The 24651-nt window shown below is 43.0% G+C and overlaps 1 protein-coding gene across 4 annotated transcripts in view; it reads left to right on the forward strand.

Annotated features, from left to right (window-relative positions):
* PTPRG (protein tyrosine phosphatase receptor type G) overlaps positions 1 to 24651 on the forward strand; it is a 712847-nt gene that overhangs the window by 538821 nt on the left and 149375 nt on the right. For all 4 annotated transcript variants that reach the window (XM_078442875.2, XM_078442876.2, XM_060631468.3 and 1 more), the window contains one exon: positions 4894 to 4960. In XM_078442875.2, the coding sequence (XP_078299001.1) occupies positions 4894 to 4960 (67 nt within the window). The remainder of the gene's footprint in view (positions 1 to 4893; positions 4961 to 24651) is intronic.

A 24651-nucleotide genomic window follows, 5' to 3' on the forward strand; every position in this document is an offset into this window, starting at 1 on the left:
GCAGGAAAGACCTCAGGTCCTCGTAAGGCCCTGGCTTGCAGACGCATCTCTAGAGATTATTGACACCGTGGTTATGAATCTGATAGTTGGCTCAGTCCTTATCATGGTCTATTATTCGGAAAGATAATTTTATGAAGATTAGATTTCATCAGCATTTATATGAATTTGGCCTTTTGCCCAAACCTACGTGTCATGGTTTCCTACGTGGCTGATGTCTCTGTGTCGCTTGTTATATCTAAAGACAACTTAAAGGCTTTCCGCTCAGGGCCCTCTGTCGCGTTGGCATGCCATCCTTTTGACGATGACTCATGCCACAAAAGCTGCTCCAAGATAGAAGGGCCAGGAGCTGAGCTTTGCAACAAGAGCGCCAACTGCAGGGCAAGGGGATGTCCATTTCTCCGAGGCCATTTTAAGCTCATTTGTGCAATTGCCACCTTCTCAGTATTACTGCATAACTCCTTTGATCTCAGAGGAGAAGGTGGCAAATTTCAAGATCCGGGAAAACTCCTCGTGTGGCTTTCAAAGGAGCAGTGTATTACGAAACTGAGTGGATGTCAAATAAAACATAAATTTGAATCTTTTGAAATTTGAGCTCAAGTAGGTATTACTTTTAGAGCCAAGCACATTGACAAGTTCAGGGATGAAACTGCTGTTGTTTGACATTCATTTAAATTTGAGTGTTTGGGTCAAGTTGTTGCCCAGTCACATCCATCCTTCTTGAATGTTGCATTTGTACCCAGCATTATACTCCAAGCTTTACACATTTAATCCTTAGGACAGCATTAGGAAATTGTAACCCCATTTTATAGGTGAGGACACTGACGCTCTAAGCGTTCATCCCTGACTCAAAATTTCATTGTTTTCCCCCACCCTCTGGCCTCCTCTACTCTGGAGGAGTCCAGGATGTAAATATGGGTTGCTCAAACAGCCTTCTTCACCGTAGGCATATTTCAGAGCTATCCAAATTGCTTAGCTTGTGTTCATGATTTTTTTTTTAAGTGGCAAATTGATTGAAACAGTAAATGGAAGGGATTATTTCAGACAGGGTTGTGCCTTTACTGGAACAAACCCACTTATTAGCATGCTATTTGGATTCCCACCCTGAGCTTTAGAACCAACACATAGACTGGAGAGTGAGCTCAGTATTACTAGTAAGTTATTTGGACCAGCCAGTGATCTCCATTTTCTCTCCCTTTCTCCTGATCTATTTTTCTTAACCCCAGCCATGGAAACTAGCATGTTTCCATGGGGGCTGTGGAGGCAAATGGGCATTGTAGGTTTTCTCATTTATAGGGTTACTTAGAATATAGGGTCAGGCCCTGGAACTTGAATGGGATCTGACTTGAGTAGAGATACTGTAGTCAGAAGTGGTCAGAAAGTCAACCTGGATTAGGTTGCCTCATTATTTTCCTCTTGCATGAGCTACAAATGTTATTGGTGAGTGGAAGAAATGGGGGGCTAGAGCTTTCTCTGAGCTTTCTTTTCATGAAATAAGACTGAATGCATTAAAGGGTCCCCCAACAATAAAACCTCCCCCCACAGTTGGGATTGAAAATCAAAAGCATCTGAAATGCTGCCCTGGTAGAGGAGGGGTAACACAGTTTTGGAGAAGCACATGAGTTGATTGGGTTAACAGCCAATGCTGTGTCTTGGTATGTGGAGTCTCATTGAGAAACCTTTATGACAAACCAGAAGCAGAGTATATTGGTCAAGAAAATTATTGGTCAGGTGCCTGGATGGCTCAGTCGGTTGAGTGTCCAGCTCTTGATTTCGGCTCAGGTCATGATCTCACAGTTCATGGGATCGAGGCCCGGGTCTGACTCTGTGCTGACAACATGGAGCCTACTTGGGATTCTCTCCCTCCCTCCCTCCCTCCCTCTCTTTGCCCCTCCCCCCACCCTCTCAAAATAAACAAATGAACATTAAAAAAAATAAGAAAATTCTTGGTTTCTTAGTCTGTCCCAAATCCTCCACCTCTGTACACACTCAGAAACCCTAACAGTTATTTTATGCTGTAACAAATGATCCCAACTAATTAAAACAACAATTATTTTATTGCTTTATGGTTCTGTAGGTTAGCTGGGCAGTTTATCTGGTTGGGACCAGCTCGGGTGGTCTCTGGAGCCTTCAGGTAGTTCATGTGAGGCTGGATAGTCTGGGAGAGACTCACTGTCCTATCTGATAGTTGGCAAGCTGGCTAGTCTAGAACTACCTCAGTGGGGACGGCCTATCTGCCCCATGTCATCTTGTCCTCTGAGAGTCTAGCTTGGGATTCTTCACCTGGTGGTCTCGAAATTTCAGAGTCACAAGAGAGGTGAAAACTCTACATGCAAGCCCTGTGTAAGCTGCTCCCTATACAGGTTCGCTCATGGGCCATTGGCCAAAGCAAGTCACGGGGTCAAGCCCAGTTTCAAAGAGTGGAGAAGTTGGTATACACTCGTGATGGGAGGAGTGGCCAAGTCAGATTGCAAAGGTGCATGTGACAGGCATGACACAAGTTTGTGGCCCTTTTGCCATTTCCCACAGATATTAGGGTAACTACGGGTAGTTGAGGTAGCATAAACTTCTCTACCAGCCTAAATCTGGAGGAGGAGAAGGAAGACCATGTTTTTGTCTATAACTTCAATTTGATATGAGATAGTTCTCTCCACTCCTATTTATTCTTTCACTTCTAAAATTTGGCCACATTTACCAGTAGACTCTCTTATCTTGCATTCTTGAGTTGTGATTCCAGTTTTGAGCATCTTTGTAAAATGTTGGTAAGTATTTGCTATGGTGTAAATATGAGGTATTCATTTTGGTGTCTTTTTTTGTGGATGTTTACCTCTCAAGAATGCTTTGTGCTCAACCAATCTGTCAAACCTTTGGCTAGAGCTTCCTGTTAGGCAATTCGGAGGTACGCTAATGGTAACTCCCAGAATTCCACCTTTGTGACCTGGTATACTGGGTTCCTATTCACTGATCCTTTCTGAAGTGTCTGTAGTGTTTATGGTGTAGTACCAAACTCTGCCTCACTTTATTAGTCCATAAATGTGACACCATACATAATGACACCTGTGTTTTAATTTCACCGTGACTCCAGGCTCCTGTCATCAATATGTAATGACATATTAATCACTGTTAACTCACAGTGCCTGCAACTAGAATTTCTCAACCTCACCTTAGGCCCCATTGACATCTTGGGGCAGATAATTCTGTGCTATGGGGGGGATATTCGGAATGCTATGGAATTTTTGGCAGCAGCCTTGCCTCTAACCACGTGATGCTGGTAGCCCCTCTTCTTCATCCCTACTTATGACAACCGACAATGTCTGCAGACGTGGCTCAGTGACCTCAGGATGGGTGTGGGCAGTGGGAGATAGGTAAAATCACCTCCAGGTGAGAACCACTGTGCTAACGTGGAGATGCTGAAGCAGAAAACAGAAGGAAACGTGTGAAGTGTGGGTATTGTCCGACAGGACACTAGGAGTGGCAGTCCAGTGGATGATTTGTTAACAGGGAGAAGGAATGTGGGAGATTTTCAGTTACCCTAAAGTTTTGACCTCCGATGACCCTAAATTAACTAGGAAACATCCAGTTGGGTCTCGCTACACCTTGAAAGATTCACCAATATCTGAACTTCATTATGTTAGAAGTGGGTTAAATATAAATACCCATCTGGGGGCGCCTGGGTGGCTCATTCGGTTAAGCATCCAACTTCAGCTCGTGTCATGATCTTACAGTTCGTGGGTTCGAGCCCCGCGTCGGGCTCTGCACTGATGCTTGGAGCCTGGAGCTGCTTCGGATTCTGTGTCTCCCTGTCTCTCTGCTCCTCCCCTGCTCACTCTCTCTCTCTCTCAAAAATAAATAAACATTAAAAATAACTAAAAATATAAATACCATTTCTGAAAAAAAAACTCAGGAGATAGGGTAACCATACAGATAAGGGATTTTGGAAAAGTTAAACACACACTCTAAACACACACTCTAAAAAGTATAGAGAAAATTGTATCATGACCCGTTTGATACTCATCACCTAAGGTCATCAATGATTGATTGATTGCCAGTCTTGTCGCATCTTTTCGAACTGCTATCCACTGTTAGATTATTTTGAAGTAAAATCTAGATGTCGTTGCATTTCATTTGTAACTATTTTAATTAGTGTCTACAAGAAAGTACCTAAAAACCAAAATTATAATACGCTGGTGGAATTTTAGTCTTCTGGAAAGGGCAAGAATGAGAATTTATGCTGAGTAATAATCAGAAACTTAAGGGAAAGAATGGGAAAGAGGCTTGACTTTGGGGGGAATTAAAAACCCCAGAGGGAAGTGAAGTTGGGAGGTACTGTCTCTTCAAGCTCCTCTCCTGCCCTGTCCTCCCCTCTCCTACTCCGAGGTACTCTTAGAAATTCCTCTTATAGTATGGTGGTGGTAAAGCACAGGAGACTGGGATCCTCAGAAAGGAGAGCAGGCTGGCAGGGCACAGATCCATTTTCCAAAAAGAAGCGGGGGGGGGAAAACACATCACAAGAAGGTACTGAAATATTCAGTCAATGATGGATCACTCTTTGATGACTTTCAATGACTTTTTAGCAGATCAGGGTGTACTTTTAATAAAACAAAAGCAAGAAGAAAGTCTTACCGTTGCTTTTTAAGATTTTAGTAGGACTGTGGTATTTCTCTCCTGTTCTAATGTATTCTGAGAAGTTTCTTTCTTTTGATTTAGACTTCCTCACTTGATTTTATTATGTCATAAATCTTCTGTGTTTGGTGAGAGCCATCGTATATGTAAGACCTAAGCAGGTTGCTAGATAACATCTATTTCCCCCACCCCCTTCTCTTCAGAAGATTAAACTGAGGCTGTTGTGTCTGATGCCAGAATAGATTTAACCAATCATGTTTCCTTTACATGTAGGTCAGTCCAAGGGACAATTCCGCACTGGATCCTATTATCCATGGGTTGAAGGGCGTCGTACATCATGGTAAGTAAGCCATGTACGCTTATTTTTGCTGGTATGTGAAGAGCTAAGGTCTCCACCTAAAGGAATGGGGTTATCTTGCAGAGGACACAGGGTGACACCGATTCCTCATCCACTGATGTTGAAGGGCGTTAGAGCCATTATTTGATGGGTAAAGAGGATGCCCATTTATTACCTGAAAATGGATCTGGGTTAACAGTAAGCCATTTGTTTCTCTTCAGGTACCACTTTGAATGCATGCGTTATAAATCAAAATGCCCTAAGATGTACTGTTTGTATGCGTTGAACCTGCCACTGTCTCATGTCTGTCTTAAAAATACTCTTCTTTCAAGTGTATTTGCATTAATAAATTTCTTGATTTGCTGCTCAGATTTAGGGAAAAAATTTAAGTAGCTGTGACAAGTCATTAAACTTTGCTGCATGTGAGCAAGCATCATGAGCCACTAGCATGGAAAAAGCTAGGCCGTGTTCTGTGTAGGAGACGTCTTATCCTCAGGCATAAAACTGGGAGAGAAAGTAAGATAAATGGGTTCTGTCTTTCCCAACTGGTTTTTATTGGAAGAATTTCCCCGCAACTTTATTATCGGCAATGCATCATTAGCTATGACATCAGGATCCTCTAATTTCAAAAGTACCCTTGTCACAGGGAGGTATGGAGTCTAGAGGTAATGTCATGATTTGCAAAGTTTTAATAATCTAATTAGAATTCCAAAGACATTGACAGAAATAGCATTAGTAACCATAATAAATCTACCCTTCATCTCCACAGCTGTGATAAAACATCGTCACACCTTTCTGGGAGGATTGTCTTTCAACATTAGCCAACTCTGCAGACCTTAACAGACATCTTCCCCCATTTCTCTCAGGGAAACTAAAACGACTTGTCAGGGTACAGTTGAAGCCAGCAGGATTCTGGATTAATTGTCCTTCTCTTATAACCATTCAATTGTGCAGCAGTGAACAATAATAAATGTATGAAAAGTAGGAAAATAGGGTGGCTGAAAACACCCCCGTAGAGGTTTTCATTGTGAGAAATTTCCACGGCTTCTTCAAAATTTCAGTTTGCCCCAAAGCAAACCCCTCACATGGAGCTGGGAAGTAGGCTATGTGACAGTTTAGAGAACAGAGCAACTTTGCCAAAACTGTTCCTGCCTGCGCATTTGTTTGTGTTTTGATGTTGGTCACAACGGTGGTGGTTTTGGACAGTAGGGATATGTGCATTGTTCTCTGGACAGCCTCAAAAGTGCAAAGAAAGCTGGTATTTGGGCAACATGTTGTGCATTCTGAGCTCCTTTCCCAGAAGATCCCTTTGGACGTTCAGTTGACCAAACCCTTCCAGAAATTCCAGTTCGTGGTGTAGATTGAGTTTTGGGGCCTGAAATGTAGTAAATGATGACTAGATCGTTTCCTTCCTTCCCCTGACTTATTCATGTTTGAAAACAAAAACACCATGAAGAGTTCTAGAATCTTCGAAACAGGTACCTACTCTTCAGTTAGAGAGGAAGCATTCCACCAGCTAAGGCAGATCATGTTCTTATTTCCACAATGATAATTGAAGGAGATTCCATATGTTAAAGATAAGCGGAGGCTTCTGTTAGCTCTCAGATCCCCAAATCTCAGTAAACTCACTGCCTAGTCATCATTTGGTTCATGAGCTCTGTGCTGGCATAATCGTGTTATATACTTCCTCATTATCCACAATTACCCTCCAAGAGGCTATTACGTGTTTGCTCTTATATGTTTACCTGGCACTGGGAGGGAGACAAAGATGCCTGAGTTGTGGTTTCAACACACTTTCTAATGGAGAAGTCAGAGGAGATCTGCCAGGAATAATTCCCTGCATGAGGAAGTTTACTTATTTGTACAGCAGAAGTGTGGCATGCCCACTGTGTGCAATGAAAGTTCTTTTTTAATTATCCTATCCCATGGCCCACCCACTCCCCACCACATCATCCTAGGCTCCTTTCTTGGAACCATTTGAAGGTATCAAAAATAACCTTGTCTTTTATTCACTCGTGTATTACCTACTGAAGTGTCCGCGTCATGAGGGCAAGAACCCCTGCGTGTGTGTTGAGTAAGAGACGTTCAGTAAATGTCCGCCTACTCAGTGGATCAAGCAGATGTACAAATAAGTGAAAATATCAAAATATGAAACCTGAAGAAGAGGAGAAGAAACTAAGGCTCCTTGGGTTTTGCTCTGACTGGGAAGAGAGAGGAGTCAGAGAACATCTTGGAAATGTGACTGCACCCTCCGTTCTCAGGCTGTCACGGGTTTTCCCCATGACAAGGGGATTGTGAAAACACACATCTCTTTTGTCATTCTTCCAGAAGAGAATGAACATTTGCAATCGCTAGAACAACTTTTGGTGGAACTGGAAGCATTTTCAGTTGAAGGTCCTGTGAGGGATTTGAATGATCTGTTAATTTGATGGGACATAAATAATTGTGCCCTTCACAGAATCTCTGGCTTGGAAATGACAATAGAAATGTGTAAAAAGGAAAAGATCAATATGGATTTCTGTTACAGTTCAGAATTGGTTTTATTTCTTCAGCTCTGGGAGTCATATCTTAGAATATTAATTCCTCATTAAATGAAAGGGTTTTTTTTTTTTGTTGTTTTTTTGTTTTTTTAATAGGAAGAATCTTATTTGTTCTTCCAGTTGAAATGCCAGTGAGAAATCTGGTCATACTGGCCAGTCCTACTTGGCATTTGGTCATCGGGGTTCTCTGTGAGGCAGACAGCAAGGTGGGGTTTTAAGTGCAGGTGAATTTTTTGGCAGGAGAGGGATAAAGAGGAGCAGGGCTGGATGGGGAGAGCGTTGGGATGACAGTACAGGTCTGACATCTCTGAATGAGGAGGGAATCTAGGAGGACTGGCTGAAGGCAGCTCTCAAGAAGTCTTGGCCAGTGTGGAGTTTCCTCAAAAAATTAAAACTAGAACTATGACCCAGCAATAACACTACTAGGAACTTATAGCAATAACCCTATGACCCAGCAATAACACTACTAGGAATTTATCCAAAGGATACAGGAGTACTGATTCATAGGAGCACATGTACCCCAATGTTTATAGCAGCACTTTCAACAATAGCCACATTATGGAAAGAGCCTAAATGTCCATCAACTGATGAATGGATAAAGAAGATGTGGTTTATATATACAATGGAATACTACTTGGCCATGAGAAAGAATGAAATCTGGCCTTTTGTAGCAACGTGGATGAAACTGGAGGGTATTATGCTAAGTGAAATAAGTCAGTCAGAGAAAGACAGATACCATATTTTTTTAATATAATTTATTGTCAAATTGGTTTCTGTGCAACACCCAGTGCTTATCTCAACAAGTGCCCTCCTCGATGCCCATCGCCCACTTTCCCCTCTAAGACAGATAACATATGTTTTCACTCATACGTGGCTCCTGAGACACTCAACAGAAGACCATGGGGGAGGGGAAGGGGGAAAAAGGGTTACAAACAGAGAGAGAGGGAGGCAAACCATAAGAGACTCTTAAATACAGAGAACAAACTGAGGGTTGATGGGAGGTTGGGGACAGGGGAAAATGGGTGATGGGCATGGAGGAGGACACTTGTTGGGATGAGCACTGGGTGTTGTATGGAAGTCACTTTGACAATAAATTATATTTAATTAATTAATTAACTTAAAAAGAAGAAGAACAAGAACAAAGACAAGAAGAAGTGTTGGCCAGGCCATCGGAGCACCTCAGAGCCAAGACTGCCTGGGAGAGATGTCCTGCGTTGGGCAGGAGTGGCCCAGCCTGGGTTCCCCTGTCGTGGGCAGTCACCGGCTAGAGTGTGCCAGCAAGGCCAGCCTCCGTGAGCACACCGTGGTCAATCCTGAAGGTGCGGCAGCTGGAGGCTGCCGGATAACAAGGCTCCTGCTGGCAGTTTGTCTCTGGAAGGAAGACCTTAGGCCTGCCCTCCCTTGGCTGGCACAGAGGTTCTCATCTTCCTTCCAAAGACATTCTCCTAGTCCCATTTCCCAAGAATTTTTTTTTATTGGTGCTCTCACTTTTAAAATGCTCAGAGGTTCTTTGGGGCGCCTGGGTGGCTCAGTCGGTTAAGCAGCCGACTTCGGCCCAGGTCATGATCTCGCGGTCCGTGAGTTCGAGCCCCGCGTTGGGCTCTGTGCTGACAGCTCAGAGCCTGGAGCCTGTTTCAGATTCTGTGTCTCCCTCTCTCTGACCCTCCCCCATTCATGCTTTGTCTCTCTCTGTCTCAAAAATAAATAAACGTTAAAAAAATTTTTTTTTAAATAAAATGCTCAGAGGTTCTTAGAAGCAGTGTTTATTCCTTTTGTGCCTAGTTATTAAGTGCCTGATGTTTCTGTTTTTGTTTTTTTTTAGTTTATTTATTTATTTTGAGAGAAAGAGAAAGAGTAAGTGAGAACAAACTGGGGAGGGACAGAGAGAGAAGGGGATGGAAAATCCAAAGCGGGCTCTGTGCTGACAACAGAGAGCCCGATGCAGGGCTCAAACTCACAAACCGTGAGATCGTGGCCTGAGCCCACGTCAGACACTTAACCAACTGAGCCACCCCTTAAGTGCCTAATCTAAGCATACTACTAAGCTAGGCAGAGAGAGCACAGCACAGACTTGCCCTCCTTGCATTTATAAAGTCTTGGGGGAAACATACGATTAAGCATTGTCATTGCATTAGAAAGTGGGGAGCAGCAGGTTTAATGTATTTGGGGGTACAGAGGAGACATCTCAGACAGAATGACCACTCAGACCTAAAGAGTACATAGAGACTGTCCAGGTGGAGAGGGGAATGTTTCAGGGTTTTAAGCAGCATCCCTGTAGACGAAGGTCTCTAGTGGTGAGTGCATGTAGCATGTTGGAGCTCTGAGCTCAGCAACATTGCTTCTTCGTTGATGGGGAGAGAGATCTAGAAACCTCATGGCAACATAAAGTGTTGTTTCTTATGTGTTCATTTTTCTAGGTAAATTGTGATTTTTATATAAACTTGAGAGCCATGCAGAAATAGAAATAGAGAGCTGTGATTCGCCATTGAGTCTGGCCCCATCTATCCAAAGACCAGTACATGGATGCAGTAAAACATATCTATGGTCAGGTGTTTTATTCACACACCACCACCAATATCCACTGGGGGGGAAAGATTTAGGGAGATATTGTGAATCCTGTTCACAGCATGGACTCAGTCACGTACGCTGCTTTCTGTATTCAGGAACCAGCCCTTAATAGTAGCCACACCTGATAGAAATATTGGTTCTGAAAAACTTAATCTAGTTCTGTTTTTTTTAACCCATTTAAGAAAAAAGAGAAAAAAGAAACTCGCATGTGTGTAGGTATAGAAATGTACCCTTCTCTTACAACTAGTTTTACCCAATTGACCAGTGCTCAGAAATGTATATTATATCCTGTGTCAATTAAAAAGTATTTTTTTGTTTCATTTTTTTGGATCACCTACTCCTCTGTTCCTTTTTTATAACATCCACACAAAATCCAGCAGCCTGTTTATGTACATATTCTAGAATACTGTCAAAAGGCATCGCAACACTAACCACTCTCTCTTGTCTCTCTTGTCCCCATTTTTTTTGTTTTTGCAAGGAAACGTGCTCGTAGTGATTGCTTGGTTGTTGAGCTTTGACTCTATGTCCCTCTTTTCCTGTTACCCTCCTCACTGTCCTTTCCATCTTCTGTTGAATGTACTACCTTAGTGAGCAGGACGGTATCTTTCTCCTTCAGAGGAACTGTGAGGAGGACAGTTAGAAATCGACTCAGACACCACGCAGAGCCAGAAGGCTCCTCCCCCTGTCCTCTGTCACCAGCCTCTTCCGAGAAAGCTCTCTGTGAAAGTACAAATGAATGATCACCTGAGAACACCCTTCAATTAAAGTAAACAAACAAGGCTCTTCCAAGTTTTTCAGTGATGGAAGTTGGGGCTATGACAAGATCAAAACTTTCTTTGCAAAATAGCTTCCCCGATTGACTAGTTTTCTACTGGGTTCATTTCTGGAATGTTTGACACCCATTTTCTCCCCTGCCCTGGAATACTCATCAGCTGTCCAAATGTATGGACAAAGTCGGATCACTGGAGTCACCCAGGCGTTCGGCACAAAGGGAGGGATAAAGGAAATTTGCAAACATAAGTGACTGCCTGGCCAAGTGTTTCCATGTGATGGTAGGAGCAGGTACATTTGCATCTGTTTTTTTTTTTTTCCATATTCCACCTGCTAGGATTGAGGTTTCTGCCCATCAAGAAGAACTGGAAAGGGACTCCGGGCCTTGAGCAATCTGAATTTCCTCTAAAGGATGGGAGGGGGGGGCTTTGTTTTGTACACCTGCTGGTATGTTATACACATCATATGTGACATGTATGTGATATGTTAAACATACACTGTTTTAGAAGAAAACAGCCCGGGGCACGGCACCCTTGCCACTTGAGGACAGCTGCTGTGGAGATGCCAATGGTTCAGCCTCTCTGAAAGCCATGTGGCCATTTCTTCTGTTCGTTTTTCTTTTTTTAATGTTTATTTGTTTTTGACAGAGAGGGAGACAGAATGTGAGCAGGGGAGGGGCAGAGAGAGAGGGAGACACAGAATCGGAAGCAGGCTCCAAGCTTTGAGCTGTCAGCACAGACCCCAACACGGGGTTCAAACTCATGGATTGCAAGATCACGACCTGAGCTGAAGTCGGATGCTTAACCAACTGAGCCACCCAGGCGCCCGCTCCCCCCACCTTTTTTTTTCTTTTTTTCTTTTTCTTTTTTTTTGCCATTTGGCCGTTTCTGCCAGAGCTGTACATACACCTTATCCTCTGAGCTGGCAAGCCCCCATGTGGGTATACACCCAAGAGAAATGTCCACAGAAAGACTTGCCCATGGGAACTTTGTGTATATTAGCCACAAAGTGGAAACAACCCAAATGTCCACCAATGGAAGCCTGAATATGCAAGTTGTAGTATGGCCAGACAGTGGAGTATTATGCAGCAATTAAAAGTAAGGAGCTGCTTGACTTACTTGAAAACAGAAGAGCACATACAGCTTAGTTCCATTTCTCTCAAGTTCAAGAACAGAAAAAAACCTAATCTTGGATGGTAAAAGCCAAAATAGTGAGATGGAGGGGTATAGTAAATGAGAGGAGACATGAGGGAATTTTCTCAGGTGATAAAAGTATTATGTATCTTGATCTGGAGGATGATTACATAAGGTATAATATAAAAATTCACCACACTGTCCCCGTAGATTTGCTCACATGACTGTAAATTAAAGAATGACCCGTGTATATCGCATATTGATTTCTCAAAGGTAATACATTCACAAAACCCAAAAATAATCTGGCACTATGCACCAGATAGCCAAATATTAAAAATCCTGACGGTATACCAGCTCCTGTATGTGTATGTGCCCTAGAGAATGCAGATGAAAGTGTACCATGAGATGTGTACAAGAACATCGGTGACATTGTTTTTTCTGACTGCCCAAACCTAGAAATGCCTCACATGCCTGTCGTCAGCAAGCTAGATAAACACAGTACAGTTTTACAATAGAACATTCCACCCTGATGGAAAGGGGTGGGATCCTATACCTCTCAACAACCTGGGCACATACGAGAACCACAACGTAAAGCAAGAATCTGAAGAATGTGTAAAGTATTCCTCCATGTCAAGTTCAAATCCGGAGAAAACTTAGCCTATATTGTTTAGGGGTGCGTCTGTAGGTGGTAATACTAAAAGAAAAACAAAGTAACAATGACTTGTAAAAAGAGGATGCTGGTTACTTGTTGGGGCAGGATGGGAAAGTGATGAGGCACCAGCCCAGGGAGGGTGCAAAGGGCTGCCCCTGTTCTGGTCACCCCAGGTTTCACTTTAGGATGATTTGTCAACAGTATATTTATGTTTTGTGCACCCTTCTGCGTGTGTGTTAAATTTCACAATCAAAGAAGACAGTCATTAGCTTTAGAAAGTAAGAGATTCCGACAGCACTTTCCTGTGGGACACATCAGGTACCAAGTGGCCTTACAACAAGCAAAGAGGGGAGTGACAGCACCTTTTAAAAAACGCTTCACCATAAGTACCCCTGACAGACTGTTTGTTCTCTCTGCAAATTGATTGTAGGCCAAAGAAAGAACTGTGGCCACCTTGGGATTCTATCATTAAGAGATGACTTTGAGAGCCAACGACTCCTTTTCGAATTTGGAAAAAGGAAATCCGAAACAAAGGGGATGGGGAATCAGGTCTCAGATTTAAAAACAAAGGCTCCCCACTGCTACTGTGCTAGTGCAGGCTGTCTCTGCACCAGGCCAGGGTCTAATTATCCAGACAGGCACCAGTGAATGCTCCAGAAAGCCTCTGAGATACAGTTATTCTGTCCCCCTTTATATAGAAAGGTAAGCAAAGCAGGCGTTGCCTGAGTGGCTTGAATCAAGGTCTTTGTGACTTGAGATTGGCCCCCTTTACTCCCAGACCATCTTCCCCTCTGTTCTCTGCCAGGGTCACCACCTGCCTCTTTCAGCCTTGATTTAGGTTTGTTGTACAGACTGTAGAAAGGACACGCAAAGATATGCTTAACGGGACCATACTCTGCCATCATCATTCTTGCACCATTGTGATTATCCCTTGGGTCAAGATCTTGGCATAAACTTTCTGTCTGTGGCTAAATGGCTCAAGTTCCTAAAAAGAGTCTTGCATGAACTTTGGAAGAAAAGGACAAATCCCAGGACAAGGGACCTTTGGGGGGAAATTCAGCAACTAGACAGAAATAGTATGATGTGTCATTACAGTCCAGCAGCAAGAAGATGGGGCAGAGATGATTTGATGTGGTTTGAGGGGTTCTTGCCTGTTTTGTGTATGTGAACTTTAAGCTTCTTTAATCATAGAGTTTATGCGTCCTGTCATCCTTGGAGGGCCTGCAAAGTGCTAGTGAAGGTGTTGAGGATAAAATGATGAACGAGATTTTCCCTGCCTTTAGGGCAATTTTAATGTCATGAGGAAACTTTTTGTGGGGGGGGGGGGGCATCCCATTCTTGGTGGTGAAGATTAAAAAGACTAATATTCTTCACCTGCAGAGTAATCTCCTGTGTTCATATGAATAAGCAATTAGAACATTGGAATGAGTTTTCTGAAAAGTCTGTGTTATAGAATATTTTTAAAGAAATGGCGTTTGTTATTTTTCACATATAATGTGACTTTAGGAACACTGGATTCTGAAACTGTGCTTCAGAATGTAGTCTGTCTTGGGTTTGAATTCTGGCTTGCCCCATTGGGAGCTGTGTGATCCTGGAACAAATCGTCGCATTTCTTTGTCGCTGGGGTTCCACCTTGGAAGATGGGGATAAGGCCCAGGTGTTAATGCTACATGCATTCCGATAAGGAAATAACTAAGAAGAAAGGGTGGCTGGCACCTGTCCACTGTCCTCTAAATCATCGACCAGCAAGTGCAATCTGTGAGCCAAATCTTCCCTGCTGCCCATTTTTGTAAATAAAGTTTTACTGGAACACAGCCACACTCATTTGTGTACATATTGTCTGCGACAGCTTCTGCACCGTGACAGCAGAGTTCAGCGGCTGTAACACAGAGTGTTAAGGCCCACAAAGCCTTAAACACTTACTCTCTGGCCCTTTATAGAAAAAGTTTGCCAACCCTGCCTTAACTAAATGGTAGCTATTACCATCACTCTGCTAATAGAGTTAGTGGCTTGTTCATGTTGGGATGATGTAAGTGTCTACTCATGTCATTACTTACCATTTGATAGACTTCTCAGAGACAGGCTTCACTTTTGATCTCACCCAAATCGCCATGTAATCCGAATGTGTTTCAACTGAATTAATTAGAGTTCCGGTTTAATGTTTACCTTAAAGAATAGGTTTCAATAGGAAACCCGATGCTATATCATCTAGCAGCCCACTGATAGTTTTGAACATCTTAACATGCGACAAAATTTCCTGTTTGAAGTTTATGTCTCTGGCATTTAATTACATGGAACTTTCCTGAAGTGTGCTATAAATATTCAGTACCCTGGTCTTGGCTAATTGGCTCACATCTGTTATGGATCCAGGAAGGGCAGATGCTTATCTGAACACTTTTGATCTCAAAATCTTCGAGAAACAGGCGCACTTAAGCCATTTCCACAGTTTCCTGGACTTCAACGTGTCAGAACTACCACCGTAGATGGGAGCTATTTCCATTTCTTTTCTTAGCCAGGGCCAGGAAATGGGATGCTGTGTGGCTTCTATCTTATCACTCACAGTGTTGTTACCAATAATGTTAAGACAGAAAAGGACTTCAAAAGTGATTCCCTTTACATTGGATTTGAATTTGAGGCTAGGTGTCATTTGGCCCAGCCTTCTCTGTATTTGATCATTTGCACAGGATCATGGGAGCCCAAGGAAATGCCCTTTTCCTGGTTGTTTCAATGGGATGTGGAAGGCAAAGAGAAAAGTTTAAATTATGTCTCCTGTCATCTACTGCAAAGGTGCTCACTGAAGTACCTGGGGCTACTTGTGTGATTTTCCCATCGTGCCATACCAATGTCACCTTGGCACGGGAGAGGCACCATGGTGGCATGGCCGAGAGCAAGGCTCCGGGATTAATACCAGGATTATTTGGACTAGGCACAGCCTGCACAAGTCACGTGAGCTTTTTGTGGCTCTGGTTTCTCAGCTGTATGATGAGGTAATAATAATGCCAACCTTACTGGTTTGTCCCGAGGAGTCAGTGACTTCTGGTACCTGCTGTGCCTAGCACACGGTCAGTGTCAACCTGTCAACCTCAGCTGCTGTCACTGCCCCCTTCCCCATCACCATTCCCATTGCTGTTGTTACTTGTTGATGTGAGTATGGAGGTGACGGGATATGATTGCGGATCCCCGAGTGCTGCTTCCGTCACTACCTGGGTGTTGAAATAGAATGTATGTTGCTGGAGTGAGTTGAGTCACGCAAAATAAAACCACATGAGGAAGAAAATGGTCACAAAGTGATTGGGGTAGCCAGTTCCTTTGAGATCAGGGGAAGGGGTCATGGGCAAGAAATCAGAGAGTGTGGGAAACAAAGAAGATCCTCTCATCTGGTAATGCCTGGGTGTGGGCCTAACCCTGCCCAGATGTTCTGCACGTATAATCTTAATGAATCCTACCCAACAGCGCAGTGAGGCAAAATTCTTAATCTTGTGCTACAGATGGGTCAACTGAGGTTCAGAGGCCTCGGCTGATTTGTCCCAGCTCATGGAGTGGAACGGTAATTTGATCCCAGTTTTATTAGATCCTAAAATACATTCTCTTGCCAGCTCTGCTGGGCCAGTTCCTATTTCCATCATTGATTAACTTCCGGATTTTTGTCAAAATCACTTCATTCTTGTGAGCCTCACTTTCTCCTCTGTGAATTAGGTCTGATTGAGCATCAGAAGGACACTAAAACAATGTACATACCCGGTCAGTTACAACCACTGGGTAGGGGAGAGAGGCGAGCAGTGGACCTGTTCAGTGACAGTACTGGGTTTTTGTCACTGTATGACTCTATAATTTAAATATCCTGTTCATTTCCTTAATTGTTGACAAGACTCTGCTTTTTGTGCTTCTTTGGAAATATTCATGTCAACATACGTTTTACTCAAATGCCAACCCTTAAATCAAAATGCCACATTCGGCCAACTGACAGGACCAGTAAACTCAAGGAGCCTAGATGTCTTTGAACCAGGATGGAGTGGCTCTTCCATACCCTTGGAGTGGGTCTTTGGGTGCTTGAATTCAAGAATCTGATTAATCAGGTGGGCTCTTTCCCAGTCAAGCAGCCTTTGCTCAGAACTTGGAATAACACCAGCTCTTCATGTTATGGTCATGAGCCTGTACGAAAGGCCAGTGGGCAGAGAATTACATTCTCTGGTGGAGAATTGAATGCCCACTGGTGGAGAATGTCTAAGAAGCAGAAGTAACAGTCACACCTCTACAGCCTTGTGTAGGTTGCCCCATTCATTCTCAAATGGGATTGCTTGTTGCCCCCCTTTTAAATATCCTACTACTCTTCATACAGGCACAGGGATCAGCAAACTCTCTCTGTAAAGGGATTGATAGCAAAGATTTTAGGCATTGCTGGCCATATGTTCTCTGCTGCAACAACTTGGTTGTTTAGTTGTAACCTGGAAGTGGGCATAGACAGTTAGTATACAAATGGCCATGGCTATGTTCCAATAAAACTTCATTTACAAAAACAGGTGCTAGGTTAGATCTGGCCCCTAGGCCACTTTTGACTTAGAGTTACTTCACGATTTAGTTTGATCAAAAAAAAATTTTTTTCAGCCGTGTATAAATGACCTACTCTTTAAGGCACTGTGTTATGTACTGAGGGTATAGTTGGGAGCCACAGTCTGGCCATAATGGAGCCTCCAGCCTGCTAAAGAGAAGAGACCACTATTAAGCCATTACATAGACTGTAATGAGACCGAGGTCTGTACAGCCATGACCTTGGGCAGATTATCAGCCCTCATCAGGATGATGATACCTACTTCACGCAGTTGTGAAGCCTCATTTAGAGAACATCTACAGCAGTGCCTGACCCTGAGGTCATACACATAAATGTGCTCTGGTAAGAAGAGGTGATCTGTAGAACATCCTACACTGTGGAATGCAGTCCAGGGGTTCAGGTCATTGAAAGGTAAACTGAGGCTAGAGACCCTAGTCAGGATAAACAGATGGGAGTCAATGCTGCTGCCTGGCCCTGTGAGCACTCTACGCTGTGGTCACATAAAATAGGCCCCGACCCGGCTTCTAGTAGGCTCATAAAGATGATGGAGTCCTTTCATGTGAATCATGTTGAAAATGTCATGTCAATATCCTAATGTCATCAATTGTGTGACTCTCATTTCTTCATATATTTTTGGTCATATATATGTGCCCTGACATTATATCAGTTTCAGGTATACAGTCTAATGATTTAATGTATGTGTACATTGTGAAGTGATCACCACACCAAGTCTGGTTAATATCCATCCTCACACATAGTTACAGGTTTGTTTTTTTTTTCATCATATTTTAACAACTCTAAAGTCAGGATGCATCTTACACATGATGTCATGTCATTAATTAGCGGCATGTTGCCTTGAAATAATGATGTGTCTTATAGTTGTCAGTGACTTAGATATGAAAGAGACACAATATCTAGGATGCACTGGTTATTTAAGATATCCCAACTACCATGCTTGTTTGTTCCTTCATTCTCTTTTCACATAACTATTAGGCACCTGCTATGTTCCAGGCAGTGTTTCAGTTATTGGGTATATGGGGTGAACGGGAAAGGCGAGGTGTTCGCCCTTGTGGAGCAATCAGTCTCTTGGGGAAGACAGACAGTAAACAAGTAAAAGCAGAGTGGGAAGGAAATGAACTAGGTGTGATACAGTGAATGCAGCAGAAACATACCAAGATGGGGTGTCTGGGGTAGGCTCTGAGGAGATAACCTTTCACCTTGCAGGACTCAGGGTGAAAAGAAATCCCCCGTATGGAGTGACGCTGGGGAGGAGCATTCGAGCAAGGTGGGCGAGGAACAGCAAGGTGAGGAGACAGGTGGGTTGTCAGCAAAGGTGAGCGCAGAGGTGAAGGGCTGCGGAGGTAGATAGATCATATAGGGCCTCGTGGCCACGGTAAGCAGTTTGGATTTTATTCTAATTGAAGTGAGAAACCACTGGAAGATTTGACCTGAGCAATGTCAGGGTTAGATTTATGTTTATAAAAGCCAAGTTCATTCTTCAGTGAGATTTCCTCTCATCATTTTTACATCAGGGCAAGGGAGGAACTCAGAGCCCAGGGACCCAGAATAGGATAAGAAAGAGCCTGGCGCTGGGCATCCGAGACCCAGATTCACTTCTACTTCACTGTGTGGTCGTGGTTCAGTCACTGTCCCCCTTTGGACCTCATTGTCCTCAATTGTAAAATGAAATGGAACCAACGTCCTCTGTAACTCTTTGGAATACCTCAGTTCTTTGTGATTCTTGGGGGACTTCCCCAGGATCCCCTCGCTGTAACTTTAGGTTTGTTCCCTAAAATCATCTATCATGAAGCCTCTTACGGGCCAGGCGCATTTCCATTGCTCCATCTTTCCCATTCCTTCCTCCTTGCTGATGTCAGGGAGATGACCTACCTAACAGCCAACATCCATTTACACAGAGCAGGTATCATTGCTTGTATTTAGATCGTAACATTAATTCCTCAGCTCCTTCTAGGAGGCCTCTGCCACCATCTTAATTATAATCCAATGCTTTCTGACTTCCATGAGGGCATCTAGATGCCATGCTCCTAAATCCCCTGGATTCAGGTCCTCAGGCTCTTTATTTCTATCATGACCTCCATTTTCCATTCCTGTGGTCAACAGGCCCTTTGGTCACCAGCTTGTCACACGAAAGCCATTCTCAAATCATACAGCCCATTCATGGCTGATCCAGACTTAACCCAGGATCAGACTCTGGGTTTCTAGACTCATAGACTCATGTTTCTAGACTCATAGAGCCATCGATGGCATTCTTCACAATTTTTAGCCTAATTCCAGATTGTACTTTAACCAACAGCTGATCTTTTTCCTCCTAGAGCCTATCAAATTTGGGGCTCTTGAACTTTTCCTTCTGTCTTCCCTCTTGTTCACTTCACCCCAGCCACACACCAGGAAGAATCCCTTTGCACTTTTCTCTCTGCCTGGAATGTTCTCTCCAGGTTGCTGCATGGCTCATTTCTGCCTTCAGGTTTTTAATCAAATGCTTCCTTCATGAGCCTGCCCTGAAAATTGTCATTTTCAAAATAGTAGTCAGGGAAGACCTCACTGAGAAATGTCATTCAAATTGGACTAAGTTATTAGCAGCTGAAAGGCATTTGCTCTAAAATTAGCCATGAATAGAGCAGTGAGGAAATGTTTCAGAGCAAAGAGCCAGTGCAAAGGCCCTGGGTAATGTGATCATGTGTGGCTGTACCTAACAGTCAGAAAGTAGCAGTGAATGATGCTTCGGACACTGTGGGGGCCCATTAATACAGTCCTTACAGAAACTGACTAATATACTCAGTATTGTGAAAAACACAGATTCTCCGCTTGAACCCAGACTTACCGGATCAGAATCTACATTTGAACAAGCTCCCCAGGTGATGTGCATGAACATTAACTCTGAGCAGCAGTGTCATAAATCTTCTTCCCCCGTGTAGAGTGACCTGTGACCCAGTGTTTTCCAATGTCACTCTCTCCCTACGCTTCCCAGCAGGAAGCAGAAGACCAGTCCTACCCCAGTGACTTTAAGCGGTTAAGGGAAACATAATAGCTTTTCCTTACAAAAAGTTTTGGGAAATCCTGAAGAAACTCAGCAGTCATTGGGCTAAAGACAGAAGCTTGGGCTTTCTTTGATTTGTTTATCTTACACACTTCCTAAAATTGATTGACTGCTCATTTGAAGAGTGGCACAGATATCCCTCCCTTAGGGTCCGCCACATTCTGCCCCATGTAACACTGTGTTCCTTGGGGTAGGTCTGCTTGTTTGTGTTTCAGTCTCATTCCATAATTCCTGGTTACTGTATAGGTCTCCTCTGTATTTTGATTGTTCATCGTACCTTCTAAAGGGATTTCTTCCTTCCTATAAAACCAAAGCATTGAAAATATTAGGTTATTAACACACTGAAAAATGCAATCAATCAGATGATTATCATCTAATGTTTTAATGATCACATTTTTAATCCAATTATGCATGTTTGAATCTTTCAAATTTTCTTTAATTAAAGATTGCCTCCTGGCACTGCTATCAGAAATAAGAAATTGAACAGAATCGAGCCAGTTCTAATTTAGTGTTGAAAAGGATAACTGGGCTGCGCTGGGTTTAATGGTTGACCATGACTTTAAAGCCCTCATACAAAATTTTCTAATTAATAAGAAAAATTTAATCATCTTCGGATATACTCCGTTTGCATTCAAATAAGGTATTTCTTTTTCTAAATAAACCTCCCCTAACTGATTATTCATATTGTCGTGCAAAATGCTTAAAAATGAAAGACAGAGTTGGGTGAAATGTAGACTACTTAATACAGTGTGTATTTAATATAAAAGTCATACATTATTCATTTTTGCAATTTGAATAACTTTGAATTTAGCATCCCTGTTCTTCATCTTTTTCTTTGATGAACAATTAATTATTAAAATATAATATTGTCTGCATACAGCACTGGGATCCTTGAAAGTGCAATATGAGATTCATTCCCTTTCAATTCTTTTATCTAGTAATGCACAGAACCTTCTTATTATGGTTTAATGGAATGAATGGTGGTATAAATAGTGTTTCCAATATTTTTCTCAACTAGGTAAGTGGCTGGGAAAGGAATGTTTTGAATTCAAATTACTAATTTGGATCAGAGTTGGAGGCAGCATGCCCTAATCAGGATGGGTTTGGAGTCAAACTGCCCTTTTATAACAAGAGTCAGGTAACAAGTACTTAAATACATACTTATGCTGTGCCAGACAACCTCCTCAGCCCTTAACTAATGTTAATTCACTTAATACTCACTTATTCATCTAACCTACTTAAGCGCTTGACACTGTTAAAATCCCATTTTGCAGATATTGGGAGAGTTTATGTTTTCACCTGAAAAGTACATCCTTCCTTCCTTCTCTGTGGCTGTACTCAGGAATTCCCTGTCTTGGGTCCAGCCAGTTGCGTACCTTGTGGCTTAAGTGGGCTTTGTGGGCAGTGTGAGAAATAGAGTGCCACCATCTCTAAAATTATTTCTAACTTACAACGGAGCATTATGAGCACCCCATTTGTCAGTGGAACATTCCCTATGGGGCTGAGCAGGAAATGGAATGTTCAGGAAGATCAGTAAAAATTAATGTTCGGTGTTAACTAGAAAACTCAAGGAGGAAAGACAACAACTCAAGAGTTAATTCTGGAATGTCTGTTCACCAAAGAAATGATCACTAATGGTAGAGACACTTGAACATGTAAAGTTCTGCTCCCCCCAAGTTGTAGCCCTGGTTATCAGGGTGACTTTCTAACACTTGCCCCCCTACCCCCATCAACGTAAGGGTAGAGAAGAATGTGGCCTGATGGCTAAATCCATTTCACTGACTGTCATCGTATGGCCCTTGACCTAAGAATGGTTTTTACATTCAAACTCTAAGTGAAATGTTATCCCCCACAAAACAATTCATTCTTCTTATAATAGATGTATCGATTTAAAATTGTTCTCTGTTATTAGTGTTTTGAATATCATTAATAAGGTTGTGCAAAAAAAAAAAAAAAAAATAAGGTGGTGGAAATGTGTTTGTTAATATAAGTACTTGTGTGACATCTTTGATTTTGCCTCTTGGCCTGCAAAACCTAAAATATTTACTATCTGGCACTTTACAGAAAACATTTGCCAATCCCTGGCTTAAAACACAAAATGAGCTGGTCTGCTCTCAGCCAAGTGCTTGCCTTGATAAATCAGGGCTCCCAAGGCACTGTGCTAAGCCCCTTATATTTATGAGCTTGCTTAATTGTCGCAACAATCCCGAAGAGTAAATACTCTCAGAATTCCCATTTTACAGATAAGGGAAGTAGCTCAGAGAGCTTAAGACCTTTCCCTAAAGTCACACAGCTATTAAATATCTGTTGGTTCCAAAGCTCTTACTAGAGCTTTGGCAAAGAAAATTCTAACCTGTGTTGCCCAGGTTGATGGGGCATATGTCAGACGTGATGCACCTTTAAGGCACTAGTAATCAAGGTTAAAAAAAAAAAAGACATGTGCAAGCATTAAAGGAAGTACATAGCTATGTAAGGTGTAGGTGGCCAGGCCTTGGTAGTTTAAAAAAGTAATAATAATAATACAAGTATTAAGAATTAGAATAAGAATGATATCTGTCATTTATGAGATGCTTACTATGTTTTAAGCTCACAACAGCCCGGGAAGCTTTAGTAACTAAGATCACACAGCTTACAGGTCAGGGAGTTGAGATTTGAACCCTAGGGGCTGGGAATCTTCTCTCCTCCCCAACTCCATAGGGACGGAGACATGAGGGGCTGAAGAGGGCAGTGGTTGGATTTTGGTTTTCAGCTCCTACTCCTAGGCTTACTGTCCCAGATCCTGAGCAGATTCTTTGAAGAAAGGATCCCATCTGAATTTCTGTGTTCTCAAGTGTTTGACCATCCTCTGGTCTTCTATTTCCGCAGCCGTAAAATTAAAGAATTGGACTAAATTGGTGGTTTCCAAGGTGTCCCTGGGTTCCCAGCTCAACGTTAACCACAGGGGCTGCACTTGAACTTGTTGAGTTGGCTGCTTCCCGTGTGAGATTTTGTTTGAATAAAGGGTTCCTTGACTCCCAAAGCCTCTGAACTAGGGTGGTCTAAGCCCCTCTCAGGTCTCAGAATCCGACCCAATGGCGGTGACTGTGGCGTAGTCAACAAGCAGCAAAGCTGCTTCTCTGTCCCTGTCACCATGTCTACCTGCCCTGCCACCCATTTGATGGCACCTGCTCATCAGTTAATGCTAGAACCTGCCTCTGAAGCCCTTGGGTTTGGTCAAGGACAAAACAAAAAACAAAAAAAAACCCTTCTGCACTTATAGCAATGGTCACACCTGCAGTTTCCATCTGTCCCTGCCGAATTCATAAGCCCGTACAGGAACTTGTGTATATTTCAGAGTCCCAGTCCTGCTGAAACAGTGTGCCCTTGTGAAATCCGGCCACCTCAGGTTGGCGGGGCAGGTGTTTCTGCTCTATCTTTTCATGTTTCTTAAAGCCACTGCCTGTTCCTGGACTGGATGCTGTAGGTGGGGCTTCACCCCTGTGGGTGTGCGAGTGTGGAGAGATTTTCTCGTCTCTACCTGTCTGCCCACAGCATGCTGAACTGCAGCCCACATATTGGATCAGGCTCCTAGGGAAAAACTCGAAAGATTTTCTGGTCGTTCAGTCTGGATCCCTTGATCCTAAGGCAGCTCGGTGGGCTGTGGTGTGATGCCAAGTTCACCTACAATGAAGATGGTGATGTTGTGGCTTGTGATGCCAGGCCCTATGCCCCCTGTATTGCTTGGGGCCTCGTGTTGTCTATTTACACAGCCCAGGAGGCACAGAGGCGGCAAGCAAAGGCCAACATGTTTCCTGCTCCCAGCCAACCCGGTCCCAGCCAAGCCGCTTGCAGACATTTACCCCATCATTAGGCTGCTGGTAACCAGGTTGAAATTAAAACCCACACTTGCCAGCGGGCGGAGGAGCAATTCGGTGATTTCCGGCCTTTTGTCCAAACAGAAACCGCTTTTGTCATTTTGGTTATAGAGCCCTATAATTTGAAGACTTTTGCCTCTATTAGTTAATATTTAATTTTTCTTTAAAAAAAAATGGAATTGAAAACCTGTATGAGACTCGGCCAAGTTTTCTGAGTCTCATGAATAAATGCTTCTGTCTCTGCATTCACTAGTGACCTTGGGCTTGGTTATTTAAACTCTCTGTGCCTTGATTTCCACATCTGTAAAGTTGGATTATTAAAGGCACATACACAGAGTGCTGTAAATTAAAAGCATATAGTGATGGTTTAAGAACAATGGAAGCCTAGGGCATCTGGCTGACTCAGTCACTTGAGAGATTCTTGATTGCAGCTCAGGTCACGGTCTCAGGGTCGGGAGACTGAGCCCTGCGTTGGGCTCTGCGATGAGCATGAAGCCTGATTAAGTCTCTGTCTCTGTCTCTCTCTTTCTCTCTCTTTTTCTCTCTCTCCCTCTGCCCCTCTCCCCCAC

Source organism: Panthera onca, chromosome A2 (genome assembly GCF_046562875.1).
Source record: "Panthera onca isolate mPanOnc1 chromosome A2, mPanOnc1 haplotype 2, whole genome shotgun sequence".
Lineage (NCBI taxonomy): Eukaryota > Metazoa > Chordata > Mammalia > Carnivora > Felidae > Panthera > Panthera onca.